Source organism: Dicentrarchus labrax, unplaced genomic scaffold (assembly GCF_905237075.1).
Source record: "Dicentrarchus labrax unplaced genomic scaffold, dlabrax2021, whole genome shotgun sequence".
NCBI lineage: Eukaryota > Metazoa > Chordata > Actinopteri > Moronidae > Dicentrarchus > Dicentrarchus labrax.
In genome coordinates, this window is record NW_026136722.1 from 22,776,825 (window position 1) to 22,794,817 (window position 17,993).

The window sequence follows — 17,993 nt, forward strand, 5'->3', positions numbered from 1 at the left end:
GCTCATTATACTCAGGGACAACATTTTAAGTTGCCCACTGAATCTTTAACATATTCTTGGATTGCAAAATTCCTCATGGTGAATTGTTGAGAAAGTTTTGGAACACCAATAATAAGGTTATTAAAACGTTTGCCCTGTCACTCAAACTAATAAGGGAAATAATGACAACTTGCTGGGTCCATAATTTAATAAAAATATATAATATGTTTGGTTTTTTAACACACAAATCTCAATCAATGTTAATTATGAAGTAAGTTAATACATTTTTCATTGCAACCGTGAACGCATTTTAACCAGATTTGGGTACAAGAGGTGTGCCACACCTTGGTTATAAGTCATACAAACTATAATAAGGAAGTCTAAATGAATCACCATTACGACAGTGTAATGCAACATAAATATACATACAACTTTCCTGTAGAGCTCCTCCGGGAATAATCCTGTCTGATCAAGTGAACTGAAGTATATATATATATATATATACACACACACACACACACACACACACTTGTATACATGACATGAATCATCTTAGAACATTTTGTGGTTTTAAATATGACCTCAGGAATGAAATCGGTCCAACAATTAAATTACCAGTTCAACCAGAGGAAGTGGCCCTTTTATAAAAAGTACTGCCTGCGGGCATAACTTCAAATTCAAAACTAGCCAACACTCCTTTAGACTAGCAATACATAAAGAGTGATATACTTATTAATTGTTGCTATTATTATTTGATCATAGTTAGTCTCTTATAGACAAAAGCAACTCAATAAAAGCAACACATCTACAATATAATGCAATTCAGGACTTAGTTACTTCATGGGCTTAAAAGACAAAATAAAGCAGGATTTGTTGCTGAATTTCTGTAACCAACAATTCAGATACATTTTAGTCAGTGGTGTATGTCAAAATGTAATTATCACTGCCAGTACAGAACTGATATTTGCAAAGGTGGGTCCTTATAAAGTCTCAAGTTTTGGCAATGAAGTCTCAAGTCAAGTCCAATAAGTTCCAAGTCCATTCCTAAACCTTGTGCTTCACATCCCAAACAAATTATGTTCTATATTTTCCAACAAACTGAATAACAGTTAGCAGTTAGAATGGTACATTTACAGAAACAACTGATGCTTTTTGGAAATTGTTAGTACTTTCAAATAAACACTGAAATGATTTAAGGCAAATTGATTATGCGGTGACAAACACACTCCAGCTTGTCCAATGTGATTGGCTACTGTCAAACTGATTTAAAGTTTATCTGTTGCAACAAAAATGAGCAATTAGTGTCAATAATACAGACATGGGGCAAAAAGTCAAAAGGCAGGGTCCAAGTGAAGTCAAAGTCACATTGCAAACTGTTTGTTTTGATTTTGTTGAGTCTAAAGTCATTAGATTAAATTCTAAATTGACCCTTCCTAAACCCCGCCCCTTTTGTGACTTCTGTCAACTTTCTCCTTTCCTGAATGCTATGATATGCTATGTGCTAGGCTTTCATTCTGAAGATGATTGAAAAATAAAAGTGACATAACAGCCACATCTCAGTTCGTAAGCTAATCGTTGTGCACCAAGCAGTCAAGACACAAGTAACAGGTTTTAAATTCAAAAGTTGGGTTTATTTTCCCCCAAAAAGATTCAACAAAACAGATTATTGAAGGCAACTGAATTAACTGAGTTATAGGGCCCTTAAAGAGGTCAAACAACAAAAAACACAACTCTACGAATAATTAAGGCTACCAAGACTTTAACTCACCTAACAGACCTACCAGAATGAGACATGAGGACAAAATATATACTGGCTGATCAAACCAATGAATACACATAGGTGAGGACCACATAGACAATTACTGAAACTCAACACAAAGAATCACTGATCCCCCCTGGTGGCAGAGCTCTTGGTATGGTCCTTGGCTCGGCCCTCAGCCCCAACGTTTGCCAAACCAGGAAGTAGAACTAAGCGATCAGGTAACTCAAAGACAAACAGAAATGAATTAACAACATATTAAACCAAGTAGCAATATGACACAATCACACAATGTAAACTCAATGTGTGCTAATCTAGAACCCAATGTATTGTTAAGGTGCTAATAAACAAATTCTAAACCAAACTAACGGTTTGTGTTTTATGTCATTCTAAGTGACTCAAATGAAAGTATCTGATCATGTGATTATGTGGATGTTAACTAATGTGAACAAAATGCTAGCTCACTAGCAAGCTAATTTACATTAATTGTTAACTAGCTAATTGGCTAGCATGTTTCTAACATGAGCTTAGAATTGTAAGTGGCTAGCCAACAATTGATGTAAATGATCTAGCGAATAAGCAAGGGATTTGTTAACATTAGTTTCCTTAAGATGTGACTATGTATGTCCCTTTTATCTTTTAACTTGTCTTTTCAACATAGACTAGCACAGCACATAGCATATCTAAGTACAGGAAAGGAAAGCGTTGCCTGAGGTTTGCTCAACTGTTTCTGGAGCACAGAGCAAAAAGGGGTGAAGCTTAGGAAGGGTCAATTTTGCCTCGAGTCCAAGTCACGTGACTTAAGTCCACACTTATCAGTAATCAGTAGTATTTTTCATACATTTTTATTTGCTTTGGTACCGCTGTTTTGTCTTATTTTGTGTTTGTTGTCATGCCTCAGATTGCACAAAAGTCTGAAAGCAGGTTGCTGACATACAGATTTAGTTTCAGTCCAGCATTTCAGTTTCATTCACTGCTACAATTTTTTTAGTTTAAGGACAGATGAAATTTCTACAGATTATACCACCAACTTATTTGGGTCTGTTTGTAGCTACATTAGATATACTGTAGTAATACCCCTTTACTTGTGAAATTCTGTCTTATAACACATTCATACATACTACATGTACTTTTCCACATTGTGATTTTCATTTTGTCTGTAAATGTGCTTTTATTTATCAATGCCTGACCATGTTTTCCCCATTGGCTTTCATTTATTGCTCTGTCAGACATCTAGGGCTCAAATACAATTACAAATGTACTTAAAGCCACAGTACATAAAAATAACTTTTTGTCATATGTGCTGAAACTTTCACTATATCCTGACAGTAGAACATGAGACAGATAATCTGTGAAACAATCAGGTTCCTCTGGCTCCTGAGATAGTTGATTGTTGAGTCTCATTCCCAGGTCATAAAACACAGACACTTTGGGACCCTGGGAATGAGACTCAACAATAAACTTTCTTCAAACCACCAACCCAAAGTGTTGGTATATGACAACCTGGGAATGAGACTAAATAATCGACTATCTTTTGTTGGCTCTGATTGGTTGTTTTCATCCAGTGGATTATTGCAAATGCCATTAGGAGCACCAGGAGGAGCCAGAGGAACCTGATTGTTTCACAGATTACCTGTTTTATATACTACTGTCAAGATATACTGAAAGTTTCAGCAAATATAACAAAGGTTATTTTTCATAAAAATTACCTACTGCAGCTTTAAGAACATATACTGAAAAACAGAACCACAAACTCCCAACAGTATAGAGGAAGACTAAATATCAGATGGAGAGGTACTTTTGGAATTAGAACTGAACATTAAGACTATAAAAATGTTGAATTTAATCTGTTGAGAGACACAAAATGACACAAAATATGTCAGTGTTTCTGTACTGTAAACTAATGGTAGAAAACATTCAAGAGAAAAGATTCTGCTGATTAAATACAATCATCATTCAGACAGTGACAGAGGCAGGACAGTCCAGGACATTTCCTTATATCAAATCAAAAGCTCTTCATCAAAACATGTTCTTGTAAGGTTATAAAGTTATTGATTTCGCTTGACATTATAATAACAGAACAGAACATAATAATCATCAAGAAGATTCCCCTTCATTTACACAATATAATAATTAAATAAAGAACAGTAGTAAAGACATTATCTACAGAACAAGTGCAATAAAGCTCAAATAGATTCCTTTGTAATCTTCATTCCTTATCATAACCACCACATTTAATCCACATTTTACAACTCTTTACAGTAAATGTTCAACCAGTACCTGGCTCAAGTACTAAAGGACGGCAATGGCCAAATTTGTTTTTACATTGAGGCACGTCCATGGGAGCAAAACCTACCGAGGCTCATTCAATCCCATTCACTTCCAAAAGTCATATAAAACAATGAGAATTCCCGTTAATCAAGTTGTGTAAAGTTGCATCAAAATGCTGAATATCAGGCGAAAGATGTTTGCATTTTTAGAGAGGTTCCCATCACAGTTTCATATTAAGTGTGCATTCATGACAAACTTCCATTGTGATTAAAGACAAATCTAATTTGGGAGGACAGTGGGATCTGCATTTGTATTTATCATTTAACATCCAACATCATAGCCCTCAGTTTTCATTACAACACTGTTTTCTAGCAGTCGGGGGTTTAAACACAAAAATCAAATCAATACAATATCACAAAACAAAATTTTGCGCTATTTTTAAATATTTTCTTACTCCTTCACTGTACCATATCAGTTTTAAAGGGCATGTCTATGGGCAGTTCAGTGTCATGTCAGACAGTGTTTTCTGTGTCATTTCATGTTATATTCTGATTGGTTGGTTTGTAACTGTGGTTGGTGGTGGCAGCAGTCACACTGTGAGAATTTGTTCCAAAATTTCTGACCTGACCTTGTGTGTCTCAGTGAAATCTAGACCATAGTTTGGATTGACAACCACAGATTTCACCACATTTCCCTCATCATTGACTAACTTCCATCTGGGATGACTCCAACCAAACAGAGTAAAGACCTTTAGGATCTACCCTAAACATGTCTGTGGTATTGTTCCAGTGTGGTACACTGTTTGAACTTTGTGACCTTCTATCCCCAGAAATCCTTTAAAAGTGATATATATGAGATTTAGAACATTAATATAGCAGCAAACAACTATTTGCTATTTAAAGATATAGTGGAGTAATTGTGTTAATACAGCAGATCCTTTGAACTGCATGTGTGTCCCTCCGTGTGAACCTGCTGGCTTTTAGGAGAGTTGGTGAATTAAGACAAACAAAACCAGAATTGGTGATTGTTGGAACAGTGGAAAGACTAACAAAAGACAGTTTTGGTGAGTTTAACTTTGTTTCTGTCCAGTTTGAAGTGTATTACGATTATCTGCTAGGTACTGCTTTTGTCAATGGAGTCTGGTCAGCCATAGTGCTGTTTTTGTTTGGGTCACAGACGCTGGTGCTCTAGAGTGACATCTAGTGGCAAGTGAATTTCATATATATAACCTTTAAAGAAAAGTTAATAAACACATCAAAATAATCCTTAGCTTATGCTATTGCTGATTATTTATAGCAAAATACATCAAGGGGATAAGGACAAGTGTTGGGTTGAATATCCAAGCCTGGCAGAATCAACTCAGAACAAACAGACCAAAGGACAAATAAGCAAACAAAAAACAAACAAACAAACAAACAAACACAAACATCTATTTGGCCTTGTAATATGGCACTAGGATAAGGGTAACCAGGACAGGAAGTACTTTGAATCCAGGTCTGGCAGGATGTTTTTTTCAAAGAAAGGAAATATTCCTCATACATCCTCTGTGACAGAAGGCCACGTTTTGCTCAGCTTGCATTCCTGACAAAAATAAAAACAAATTCATATAGAAATTCAAAACTCTGGCCCCCACTGCATGTGCAATCATAAAGTAAATATGAGTTAGAGTCACAAAGCTGTGGCTGGAGTTTATTTTATACAATGGAGTATTAGGGCCCCTGGTTTGAAATAACTTCTGACATTTGAGAATAAAGCCATAATATTTGGAAAAATAAAAGTCACAACATAAGGTCAGAATTTGTACGAGAAAGGTCAAGTTGTAATCTTACAAGAAAAAGTTGAATTTGTAATGTTATGAGATAATATCACGACTTGTTCTTGTAACAGTACCTCTTTATCTTGTTATTTTTCTTGTAACATAACTTGTCTTGTAAAATTACAACTTTATCTTGAACTTTATTCCTATAGTCACTTCCTTTTGTACAGTTAAAGTTTTATCTTGTAATAGCGTGATTTTTCTTCATGACTAGAATTCCAGCTTTATCTCAAATAATTATTAACTTCTTAATGTAAAATTATGCTTTTATTTTTGTAATAACAACTGCTTTACTCTTGTAATATTGTGACTTTTTACTCAAAACAACCCAAAATCTTTCAGATGTCCTGATGTATTTTTCCCCCAGCAGTGATTGTGGGGAAGTGCACATTAATTAAGGGAGTGTTTTAAGCTTGTATGTTCAGTAGGCATTTTTTTCATTAAATAGATTATGGTACTCTACTTCTTCTATACAGATTTATTTCATTATAAATAATTCTAGTTAGTAATTGGGTGGGTTAGATATATATCATCTGTGTAGACTATTTACAGTGAGGAATCTAAACCTTTTAACTGCAGTTAATAGTGAGCTGATTTATTTGAAGTGAATGGAGACTCCTGAACCAATCATAAATGTATTTCTCTTTAAAGCTAAAGGAATTCTGTGTGCAATATGGCCACTTCTCTGCTCTATAATCCAACAGGACACCCCAAAGTCATCAAGTGACAGACTTTAGTATAAAAAGGATGGATGTCAACTATTCCATCCAACCTTCCGAGGAAAAAATCCACCCTAAAACACCTCTTCTGCTGTTTAGTGTATTTTTGTTATGTCCTGTGTGACAGCACAGCCAATCAGCGATGACACAAGAGATTTCGAGTGCAGCTATGAAGCAGTCTGACAGCAGAACAGTGTTCCTACAGGGGGACATTCAGGGCAAAAGAGGCAGGAACTGTATATCCAGTTCTCGTCTTTTTTAAGTGGTTAAAAGGCATTCTGAACATTTCTCACAACACATTTAAGCCTGCTATTAAAATGCCACTTGTTATTCGAATAATACATGATCCAATCTTTCCTTGGTGCCTCACACCTGCTGTTTTTAAAGCGTTATCCTCACTGAGATCAGATCTCTGCCCCAAACACCCTTCATTTTTTTTGTGAGTTGTTGAGTTCCGGGAAACTTTGTCCAACTGACTACATTAAATTCCCATATTTCACCCGCCTTTTTGCTCTGTGCTCCAGTAACAGTTGAGCAAACCTCAATCATTATTTTATTATCATTACGTTAGCTGTATGTTACCAAATGAATACCAATAAATGTGCTTTATGCTGACTAATATCTATATGAGTTACATTGTGGAAGGGCACCAGCACGTTGTATGGATTGCATTAATGCAAGATCAGCCCACAATGTGAGCCAGACTACCTCCAGATGTGGTCAGGCAGATCTGATCACGACACATTTACACCTTGCAGTAAGTAATGTGTTTTTTTAACGTGTCTGGATGCAGACTGCATTTTAATAACAGGCATAAATGGTTCTCAGAATGCTGCATCAACATTAAAGAAATATCATATTAGAACACCTAAAGCTGCAGTAGGTAACTTTTATAAAAAATATTTATTGTCAGATTTGCTGAAACTTTCACTATATCCTGGCAGTAGAACCTGAGACAGATAATCTGTGAAAAAAACAGGTTCCTCTGGCTCCTCCTAGTGCTCCTAATGGCATTTGGAAGAATCCACCGGGCCTGGACGAAAACAACCAATCATAAAGAAGAAAGATGGTTGATTGTTAAGTCTCATTCCCTGGATGCCAAATACAGACGCTTTGGGACTCTGGGAATGAGACTCAACAATCAACTATCTTCAAGCCTCCAACCCAAAGCGTGTTTATCCTTTTCCCGGCTTTGATTGGTTGTTTTCATTCAGGCCTGGTGAATTCTTGCAAATACCATTAGGAGCACTAGGAGGAGCCAGAGGAACCTGATTTTTTTAACAGATTATCTGTCTCATGTTCTACTGTCAGGATATAGTGAAAGTTTCAGCAAATATGACAAAACGTTTTTTTTTTTTTAAAAGGTTACCTACTGCAGCTTTAATCAGTAAATAACTAGAATGCAGAGAACTGAGCATGACAGTATAAGAGTAGCCAGGGTGGATTTTCTTGCTGTCCTGAAACAATGGGACGGAAACAGCCCAATCTCCATCAGCTTTCCCTTCAAAACTGGAAGAGTAAGATTCACAATGTAATAACACCTTTGTTTTTAAACATCTGTTAGTTAGGCTGGTACCATTTAAAGGACGGTTGGAGGACACCTGCAGAAAGAGTCATCCTATCTCTCGCTCTGCTCCACCTCTTGGCCTTCAGGCTGCCTCTCCTCTTCAGTCTCCACTTCAGCCTCCACCTGCGCATTCACCTGCACAGAGGACTCTGGGACTTTCTCTTGTATGACGTCACTCGCGGGCTGTGAGTTCTCCTCGGGTGCGGGTGGAGGGGTGGGTGGGCGGAAGCTGCTGCTCAAAGTGGTGCTCCCCTCCCCGGCGCTCTCCTCGGCTTGTCCGATGGAACTGGTTTCACTGAAGGAGTCAAAGCCTGCCCCCCCTGAGCGCTGGAATAACCTCTGACCTATGAGGAAAATGCAGGACAGGAAATGCATAAGGTATGGGATGTTGTTTCCCACAAATACCCAGAATTCTGTGAGTGTCACTAGCAGTGTTTTCATCCAAATGTATCACAAATCTGAACAGAATTCATAGCAATATGACATTACTGCTCTGTACTGTATGTAGCAACACATATCAAACTAAATGACAATGAACATTTATCTATGTTCAGTATGTTTTAAAAGGTGGTATCTTTTACATCATGTTCATATTTTAAAAATGTATCTGAACAACTGCTGATGTTTTGTGACATTTACAAAAGAAGACAAAGGCAGAGCAGTGAAGTTGGGTGAAGTTTGGAAAACTACAGTGGTATTCATGTGACATTGGACCTTGCATTCTGGACTACCCCAAAGCTCCCCTTTGCTTCTGTTGCACTTCCAAGTTCATTACTGGGTTGAAAGGTTACATTAGACTATTGACTTCAGAGTGGCATGGTCCCACTACACTAGATCAGAGGTCATCAACTACATGTGTCCAAGGGCCAGAATTTTCTGAGGAATTGTTAAAATGTGATGTTTCTAAAAGGGAGTTTGGCACATGGAGCTTTTAGCTGAATTCAAACTGCTAATATGTATAATTTTTGTCACCACTACAGACACTAGGTAACTGGCTTAAAGATAGTTGATTGTTGAGTCTTGTTTCCAGCGTTAATATCTGGTTATTTTTATAAAAGTTACCTACTGCAGCTTTAAAGTTGTCTGACATTGACTGCTGTTAGTTATTAGTTTGATTAATGGTTTAGTAATGTATGTATTGATTACTGATGCTGGCTCATTATTACCTTATTATTTGGTCATTTTAATCAATTTCTAGGTGTTTCCATGGCTGGGAAACAAGTCACTAAATTTCCTGGTTCAAATGCTAGATATCCTAAATAATAATCATAGTAGTAATAACTTATATATTGTAATTTCAAAGAAGAAACAGAAAAAACAGCATGTGCAGCAATAATGGCACCCCTCTTTAATGTTTGGTTGCACACCCGTTGGCAGTGACGACAGCCTCCAAACGTTTCTTGTAGCCATCTATAAGCTTCTTGCACCTCTCAGCTGGTGTTTTCTCCCACTCTTTTCAGGTTTCTTTTACCCAATGGCAGATTTCAGCTCATACCAAAGATTTTCAATCGGATTGAGATCAGGACTCATCGCTTGACAGTTTCATGCTTGGCAAACTTCTTAATAACATTACGCACTGTTGAAACAGGGATACCAAGGTCTTTGGAGATGGCCTTATACCCTTTGGAGGTCTTGTGTTTGCTAATTATCGCACTTCTGATGTCCTCAAACAGCTCCTTTGTCTTCACCATTGTGACAAAGGAACAGGGGATAACAGATGGCTTTTTAAAACACGGAAGTCATCATTCATTGGCTAATTCATGTCACATGGGCACAGACAATTTATCACAGGTGATTCTCATTTGTGATTTACCACAGGTGAGTCACAATGTGTTTCCATACTGATTTACAGCAAAGGGTGCCAATACCAGTGACACAGCAAGCTTTAAGTTTTTTCTATTTTTTCCTCCCATTGTTTATTGTTTTAAATTGTTGTTTATCATTTGCTCTTTTGTATCAAACACGAGTTCTCTATAGAACAGAAATGTTTCACTTGATTCATTTTTTTCAGAAGATATTCCACATTATGTACTTAAACTTCATGGGTGCCAATAATGGTGAGCAGGACTGTATTTAATAAGCACATAACTGCTGTTCTAGCTATAACACATTTGGCTGGATAATAAAAAACTTTGAAGCAATTTTCTCAGTTTCATTGTTGGCGTAGTTACTGCGGTTAGCCTTTGTAGGGCAGTATTAGAGTACAGGTAATTTCACAGTGTGCTTTTATTTGAGTGTTGACTGTAGTCTCACCTGGCAGTCTCTTTGATGAGGAGGTGGGAGTGTCTTGCAGGGACGGCCTGCCTGTTTGGGCCTTGGTGGAGTAAGTCACCTCTGTGGAGTCCAGGGAACCTGTGGACACACACCATTAACATTTATATGTATGTTACACACAAATACTGACAGACATTTACATACTTTCATGTGGACTTTACATGAGAGCCAATCAGCTCCCCAGCACAGTGCTAGGGTTACTGCTCTGTACTGTATGTAGCAACACATATCAAACTAAATGACAATGAACATTTATCTATGTTCAGTATGTTTTAAAAGGTGGTATCTTTTACATCATGTTCATATTTTAAAAATGTATCTGAACAACTGCTGATGTTTTGTGACATTTACAAAAGAAGACAAAGACAGAGCAGTGAAGTTGGGTGAAGTTTGGAAAACTACAGTGGTATTCATGTGACATTGGACCTTGCATTCTGGACTACCCCAAAGCTCCCCTTTGCTTCTGTTGCACTTCCAAGTTCATTACTGGGTTGAAAGGTTACATTAGACTATTGACTTCCGAGTGGCATGGTCCCACTACACTAGATCAGAGGTCATAAACTACATGTGTCCAAGGGCCAGAATTTTCTGAGGAATTGTTAAAATGTGATGTTTCTAAAAGGGAGTTTGGCACATGGAGCTTTTAGTTGAATTCAAACTGCTAATATGTATAATTTTTGTCACCACTACAGACACTAGGTAACTGGCTTAAAGATAGTTGATTGTTGAGTCTTGTTTCCAGCGTTAATATCTGGTTATTTTTATAAAAGTTACCTACTGCAGCTTTAAAGTTGTCTGACATTGACTGCTGTTAGTTATTAGTTTGATTAATGGTTTAGTAATGTATGTATTGATTACTGATGCTGGCTCATTATTACCTTATTATTTGGTCATTTTAATCAATTTCTAGGTGTTTCCATGGCTGGGAAACAAGTCTCTAAATTTCCTGGTTCAAATGCTAGATATCCTAAATAATAATCATAGTAGTAGAATAATAATAATAATAATAATAAATGCTTTATTTTTGGATAGGGACAGTGCACATTAATGAACATCGATATTTAAACATCTCCGTAAACATGCTGGATTATAGCAAAGCTGCTAATTTGCATTCGTAGTCCCTAATAAATAAATAGAAAAAAAAGAAATAGAAGAGACAGCAAATAAATAGATAAAATAGAAATAGAAGAGACAACACACACAGCACAATACATTACACAATCAGAGGGACACCAGACCCAGACAGGATATAATGCAGTTAGTGGTCGCACTTTTGGTTTGATTTGAGCCATTGTCTTAGTTGTCCTTTAAAAGAAGAGTATGTGGGGCATTCCCTTATTGTGGAGGGAAGACTATTCCAAATGTCCCCCCCACAACAGACAACACGTTCCTCCCATACGTGGTGCGCCTGTGGGGAATCTCACAGTCTCCTCTATCACAAGCCCTGGTGCTCATACCTCTCAGAGTCCTTTTCCTTATGAATTCATTCTTTTCCTCCTCACATTTTCAGAATTCTTTAATATTAACAGTGACACATAGCACTGTACCTGCAGCCAGGTTGAAGGTCCTGCCCTTTATGGAGCTTTGAACTGGAGAGAACCAGTTTAACACAGAGCCAACCAGAGGAAGCTGTCTCATCACTCCCTAAAACAGACAGAGACAAAAAACGTGAATGGAATAGATTTCTATACTAACATGTAAACCTTATAAAACACAATCAATAAAGCCAGAGAGCAGGTTAACATTTACTTCATCTCTTCTCTAACTTCATACTTACCCTAAACTTAATCTTATCCGTTATCTAATTCTAAACCAGAACCCTGATCCTAAATGCAAGTTGACCTTCATCATGTCATCATCATCACACTATAAATTCAAAATGAATTCTAACAAAACACACACACACACACACACACACACACACACACACACACACACACACACACACACACACACACACACACACACACCTCTTCCATGAGTTTCTCCTCATTGGCCTTTTGCAGCTGCAGCTCTGCCTCCAGGATGCCTTTCCTCACCACCTCTGTCATGTTCTCCAAAAGCTGCACAGGAAAGAAAATGTAATTAATGATTTATATTTATACTCAACAAAAATCCCTGTGTAACAATCATAGACTGTATATAAAAATGGACCAAATGTCTCCTCTTCCTCAGCTGCTGCCATCTTGCACTGGTAACATCATTTGGAGCCAGGGTCTGCATAGTAGTCATCAGGGTTGGCTCTGCGGTATCGAGGAACCAGTCATACACCTGGCTGACTCAATCGCAAGCCAGGCTCAGCTTTCAATTATGATGAGCTTATCAATTATTCAATTATGATGGGAAAAACCCTTTTTATAGCTTCAAATAACTAATTAAAAGCTCAAGTTAGAGCCTATCCCATTGGTTTGTGGAGTACCATTGTGAAGTTTAGCATTACTGAGCTGTCTTCAATTTTGGGAGCAGTCATGTTATCCATCTTTATATACAGTCAATGGTAACAATCAGAGCTGAATTGTAATTCCATTTTAACAACCAGGGACATAATTTAAAGGAGATATTTTGATACATGAACAATCTACAATGTATGATGGTTAATTCATTCTCTGTGATTGATTTCTTCCTGTAATGGTGTTATCATTATCATCATTCTTCATTGATACAGTTAACAATAAAAGCTGACATTTATCAATTAGAATAATGGTTCCTATGGCTAAAGCTGCAAGGAGGGTCACAAGGCCTTCTTGATTTTAAGGTGTGTAAGGAAACTAAGGAGCCTATGAAGTATGTCTGATTGTTAATGTAAAAAAAAGGAAATACAATACATAAAATTGTATAAAAAGTTCCTAAAAATATCAGGTGAACTCGTCTCATAATTTCTCATTTTCCACAAACTTCCTGCTGTTATTGTGTTCACTATTTCATTTCATCTTTCTTAACACTTTTTGTGACTGTCTAACCACCTTCAAGTATCCTATGAAATGAATATAGCACTTACCCTTCCACTCTCCTCTATGTCCCTCCCGAGGGTAGCTATTGTATTCACCAGCTCTGAAACATCAACGTCCTCAGTCACCATGCCAACAAAGATACAGTTCTCTTGTGTTCCAAACTCAGGGCCTGGGGAGAGAGGAGAGACAAAAAAAACTGTGTTAAGATAAATAGTGTGAGTTTCATTTGTCACAGGCCTCTCAGAGGTGAAGAGGTACTAACCAGTGGAGAAGATGATGTCAGTGTCAAGCTCTTGTAGTTTCTTCAGCAGCTCAGTGTTGATTTTCTCCAGCTCCTGCTTCCTCCTGCTCTCATCGATTCCTTCAGCCTGAGGTTCGTACCTGAAAACATCCAACATAGTCCTGTGTTAGAATCCTACTGAGATACTTTCTGCTTAGTTCCTGTTCCCAAAAAAGGAAGACCCAGCGCTCTCAAAGACTTCAGGCCTGTAGCTTTAACGTCACATGTTATGAAGACCTTTGAGAGACTGGTTCTGCAGCACCTCAGACCCCTGGTAAGCGACTGCCTGGACCCTCTGCAGTTTGCGTACCAGGCCGACATCGGCGTGGATGATGCCATCATCTACCTGCTTCACAGAGCTTACACCCACCTGGAGAAGTCACAGAGCACCGTGAGGATCATGTTCTTCGACTTTTCCAGTACCTTCGACACCATCCAGCCTCTCCGGCTGGCAGAGAAGCTCTCTGTGATGTAGGTAGATCAGGACCTCGTGGCCTGGATCACTGACTACCTCACTGACAGACCACAGTATGTCAGACTGCACAGCCGTTGTCAGACGTGGTGACGAGCAGCACTGGTACACCCCAAGGAACTGTACTATCACCGTTCCTGTTCACCCTCTACACCTCTGACTTCTGCTTCAACTCTGGAGCGTGCCACCTACAGAAGTTCTCTGAAGACTCCTCCATTGTCGGCTGTATCTCAGATGATAGGGAGGAGGAGTACAGAGATCTGATTGAGAACTTCATTGGACGGTGTGACAGGAACCACCTACAGCTCAACACAGGGAAAACCAAAGAGCTTGTGGTGGACTTCCGGCGGAGCAAGAGGACCCCCTCCCCAGTTGCGATTAGGGGGGAGAAGGTAGAGATGGTGGACACCTACAAGTTCCTGGGGGTGACACTCAACAATAAACTGGACTGGACGGATCACACTGAGGCCCTCTACAGGAAAGGACAGAGCAGGCTGTTCTTTCTGAGGAGGCTCGGCTACTACAGATGTTCTACCAGTCCGTAGTGGCCAGTGTCCTCTTCTTTGCGGTGGTCTGTTGGGGGGGAGGCATCGGCACTGGGGGTCCCAACAAGCTTAGCAAGCTGGTGAGGAAGGCCAGCTCGGTGGTGGTGGATGGAGCTGGACAGTGTGGAGGCTGTGACTGAAAAGAGGATGAAAGGGAAACTGAAAGCCATCATAGACAACCCCTCTCATCCTCTCTACACTGAGCTGAGGCAGCTCAGGAGCACTTTCAGCCACAGACTGACCCAGCCCCGAGCCTCAAAGCGGTTTGGAGGCACATTTGTACCATCAGCCATCAGACTCCACAACGTCACAGCACCCAGTACCTCCAACCCCGGCAGACAAAGACTGGTTTAAAACTCCTACCTACAACGCACAAACCTTTTGCACTATTTATATTTAATTTCCACTTGTACAGTTTAGTTTTAGTCTTAGTTTAATTTTCTGCTCATATTTTGCACTCGCAATGCATAGTGTATATACTTTCATTTATAGTTTTATATCTTCTATTATATTTTGTATTTTGTAATATTTTTATTTGTGATATTCTTTGTTCTCTGTTTTGCACTACGTTGCCCTATTGCTGCTGTGTCAACCTGAATTTCTCCTAAGGGGGATCAATAAAGGAATATCTTATCTTATCTTATCTTACTGAGCTAACCCTTTCATGACAAATCCCAACACTGTTAAAAGGACAGCAAGTATACTTACAATTCATGCCGCCTCTGGTTTTTATATGTTATTAAATAGAATAGTACAATGTTTCTCAAATAGGGGTACTTTTACACATATGGGTACTTTGGAGTACTGTAGGTCGTACCCAAAAAAAGTTAAAGCTGCAGACGGTAACTTTTATAAAAATAACTTTTTGTCATATTTGCTGAAACTTTCACTATATCCTGACAGTAGTACACGAGACAGATACTCTGTGAAAAAATCAGGTTCTTCTGGCTCCTCCTAGTGCTTCTAATGGCATTTGCAAGAATCCACCGGTGGACATATGGTGGCCTAAACCAGTGGTTCCCCAGGTTTTTCCTTAAGGGACCCCTTTTCTATTACTGAGTAACCTGAAGATCCCTGACTAAGTGACTTATTTTATGGATATTTTACAGAACAACTGATGAACCAACATTATTTTCATTTTATTATTATATTGTTTTTATTATAATAAATACATTTTCTGTGAATGTTGATTGAAGATGAGTTTTCCTACAATACAATAGAATTCTGTATTTTTTTTTTTTTTTTTTTAACAATCACTACTTAATCTAATACTTGTTGTCAGTGTTTGAAATGTTGAGATAAAGGCCTACTGTTTATATTTTTTAAAGTATTCTTACACGCCTCATGAACCCCTGTGAAGCTTTGGTGACTCCTAGTGGCACCTAGTAGTCCCGAAACAAAAATGGGAACCACTGGCCTAAACCCTTGCCTACTTTGTCTGAGTTGCACTTTTACATTTTCATGATCGATCAGTTTATTGGTTTACCTTGATTAGGCGAGAGAAGTAAATTGACTCTGTTTATATCAGTAGATTCCAGTGTTAATACCACCACCAGAGAAAAAATAACGTCCACAACCACAATTCCAAATGAAACTGGTCCAACCCTGTATATAAAAATGAAGGTGAAAATACACACTGCTATGTTCTATTGAAAGCATCAATTTAACATGGATGTTCTCACTCTCAGAAAGGTTGGAAACCCCTGTTAAAGCCTGGCCATTCTTACCGGACAGCACCCAAGCCAGGCCAGCTGAGCTCTTCTACGTATATGAGCGACGGTGAGTGTCGGTGGGTTTCCTCTCTGAAGTCCTGTCTGAGGCACATTGTGGAGCTCATCACAGGCACCAGCTCTGACAGCTTCTCCACCAGGTCCTCAACATCCCCCTGCTGGGTCCCCAGAACTGGATGGGAGGGAGAAAGTCATGGTTGTTGCTGTTTCCTGGTCATGTTTTAACCCTTGCTGGTAGAATTTAACAAATGAAAAATATATCTAGCAGAATGTTGTGTTTGTGTGTTCAGATTACCTGCAGCAGTCAGGAGGGGACTGAAGCGAACACATGTACCCTCGTCTTCAAGCTCCACCACATCCATTCCACTAGCGGGAACCAGCTGGAGCAGCTGTTCACCCAACTACACCCAGGAAACATTTTAAAGGAATGCATCAAACTGTGTGGTCGGACAAGTTGAGAGTTTAGGGTTTTATTTTGTGGAAAAAGGTTCAGTTTTTGATACTTGCAAGTTGCAAGTATCAAAAACCTGATAAAAAAAAGCCTAGTTTAAACCTGAATTTCCATCCAAACCCAATGCAGAAATAAGTGCGGTAATATTGTAAATAGTATCAGCACATGTATGTACACTATGCATGAAGTTTCATGATATTACATTTAAGCACATGAACTGTGTCTGGCATCATAGAAAGAGCTGACAGATCTTTCCAGCCAGACAGCCTTGATTCAGACTATCAATCACAATTCATTTTCATATATATTAATACATAATCGAGAAGGAGGTTGCTAAAATATGTTTTGTTGCTGCCCCTGTCCACAGCAGCCCATTGCTTATCTTTAATGCTGGTACTCCTGTCTGCTTCTCCAAACTGGGACCGTGCCAACTGCCATCTACTGACTACGGATAAGTATCTCATACAACCCCACTTCATAAAATCCAAACTAACCATTTAACTACCACAAAACACAACGTACTGTACATGTTGAAGGAGGGAAAACACTCACCCATCTGTTGAAGGTGTCAAGCACCTCTTTCTCCCCAGCACAGTAACCTTCCACTGAACCCCCACTGGATGCTAACAACATAGGAAAAATGTAAATGGTAACTTCAGTAAGAATACAATATACTGAGATGTTTGTGTATACACTGTGACATTTTCATCCTGGTATCATCTCAATGTTTCCTCAACTTCATTCAAATCCTTTTTTAACATGGATTGAATGAATTTCATTGACGTTTGGGAACAGTATGTGTAACCAACTCACAGTGGTTATCGCCTCCCATATACACTGCCCGTCCAAAACAAAGTCGTACACTCTAATATTTCATTGGACCGCCTTTAGCTTTGAGTACGGCACGCATTCGCTGGGGCATCATTTCAATAAGCTTCTGCAATGTCACAACATTTATTTCCGTCCAGAGTTGCATTAATCTTCCACCAAGATCTTGTATTGATGATGGGAGAGTCGTCCCGCTGTGCCAAGTCTTCTCAAGCATATCCCAAAGACTTTCAATGGGGCTGAGGTCTGGACTCTGTGGTGGCCAACCCATGTGTGAAAAGGATGTCTCATCCTCCCTGAACCACTCATTCACAATGTGAGCCCGATGAATCCTGTCATTGTCATCTTGGA

The 17,993-nt window shown here is 38.8% G+C and overlaps 1 protein-coding gene across 4 annotated transcripts in view; it reads right to left on the bottom strand.

The window, feature by feature from the left end:
- Positions 1 to 1,588: 1,588 nt before the first annotated feature.
- pdxdc1 (pyridoxal-dependent decarboxylase domain containing 1) overlaps positions 1,589 to 17,993 on the bottom strand; it is a 34,494-nt gene continuing 18,089 nt past the window's right edge. For all 4 annotated transcript variants that reach the window (XM_051386853.1, XM_051386855.1, XM_051386854.1 and 1 more), the window contains 9 exons: positions 17,367 to 17,437; positions 16,659 to 16,764; positions 16,361 to 16,535; positions 13,599 to 13,717; positions 13,384 to 13,505; positions 12,356 to 12,448; positions 11,933 to 12,029; positions 10,365 to 10,463; positions 1,589 to 8,455 (listed from right to left, as the gene is read on the bottom strand). In XM_051386853.1, coding sequence (XP_051242813.1) covers positions 8,163 to 8,455; positions 10,365 to 10,463; positions 11,933 to 12,029; positions 12,356 to 12,448; positions 13,384 to 13,505; positions 13,599 to 13,717; positions 16,361 to 16,535; positions 16,659 to 16,764; positions 17,367 to 17,437 — 1,175 coding nt within the window. In that variant the 3' untranslated portion in view covers positions 1,589 to 8,162. The remainder of the gene's footprint in view (positions 8,456 to 10,364; positions 10,464 to 11,932; positions 12,030 to 12,355; positions 12,449 to 13,383; positions 13,506 to 13,598; positions 13,718 to 16,360; positions 16,536 to 16,658; positions 16,765 to 17,366; positions 17,438 to 17,993) is intronic.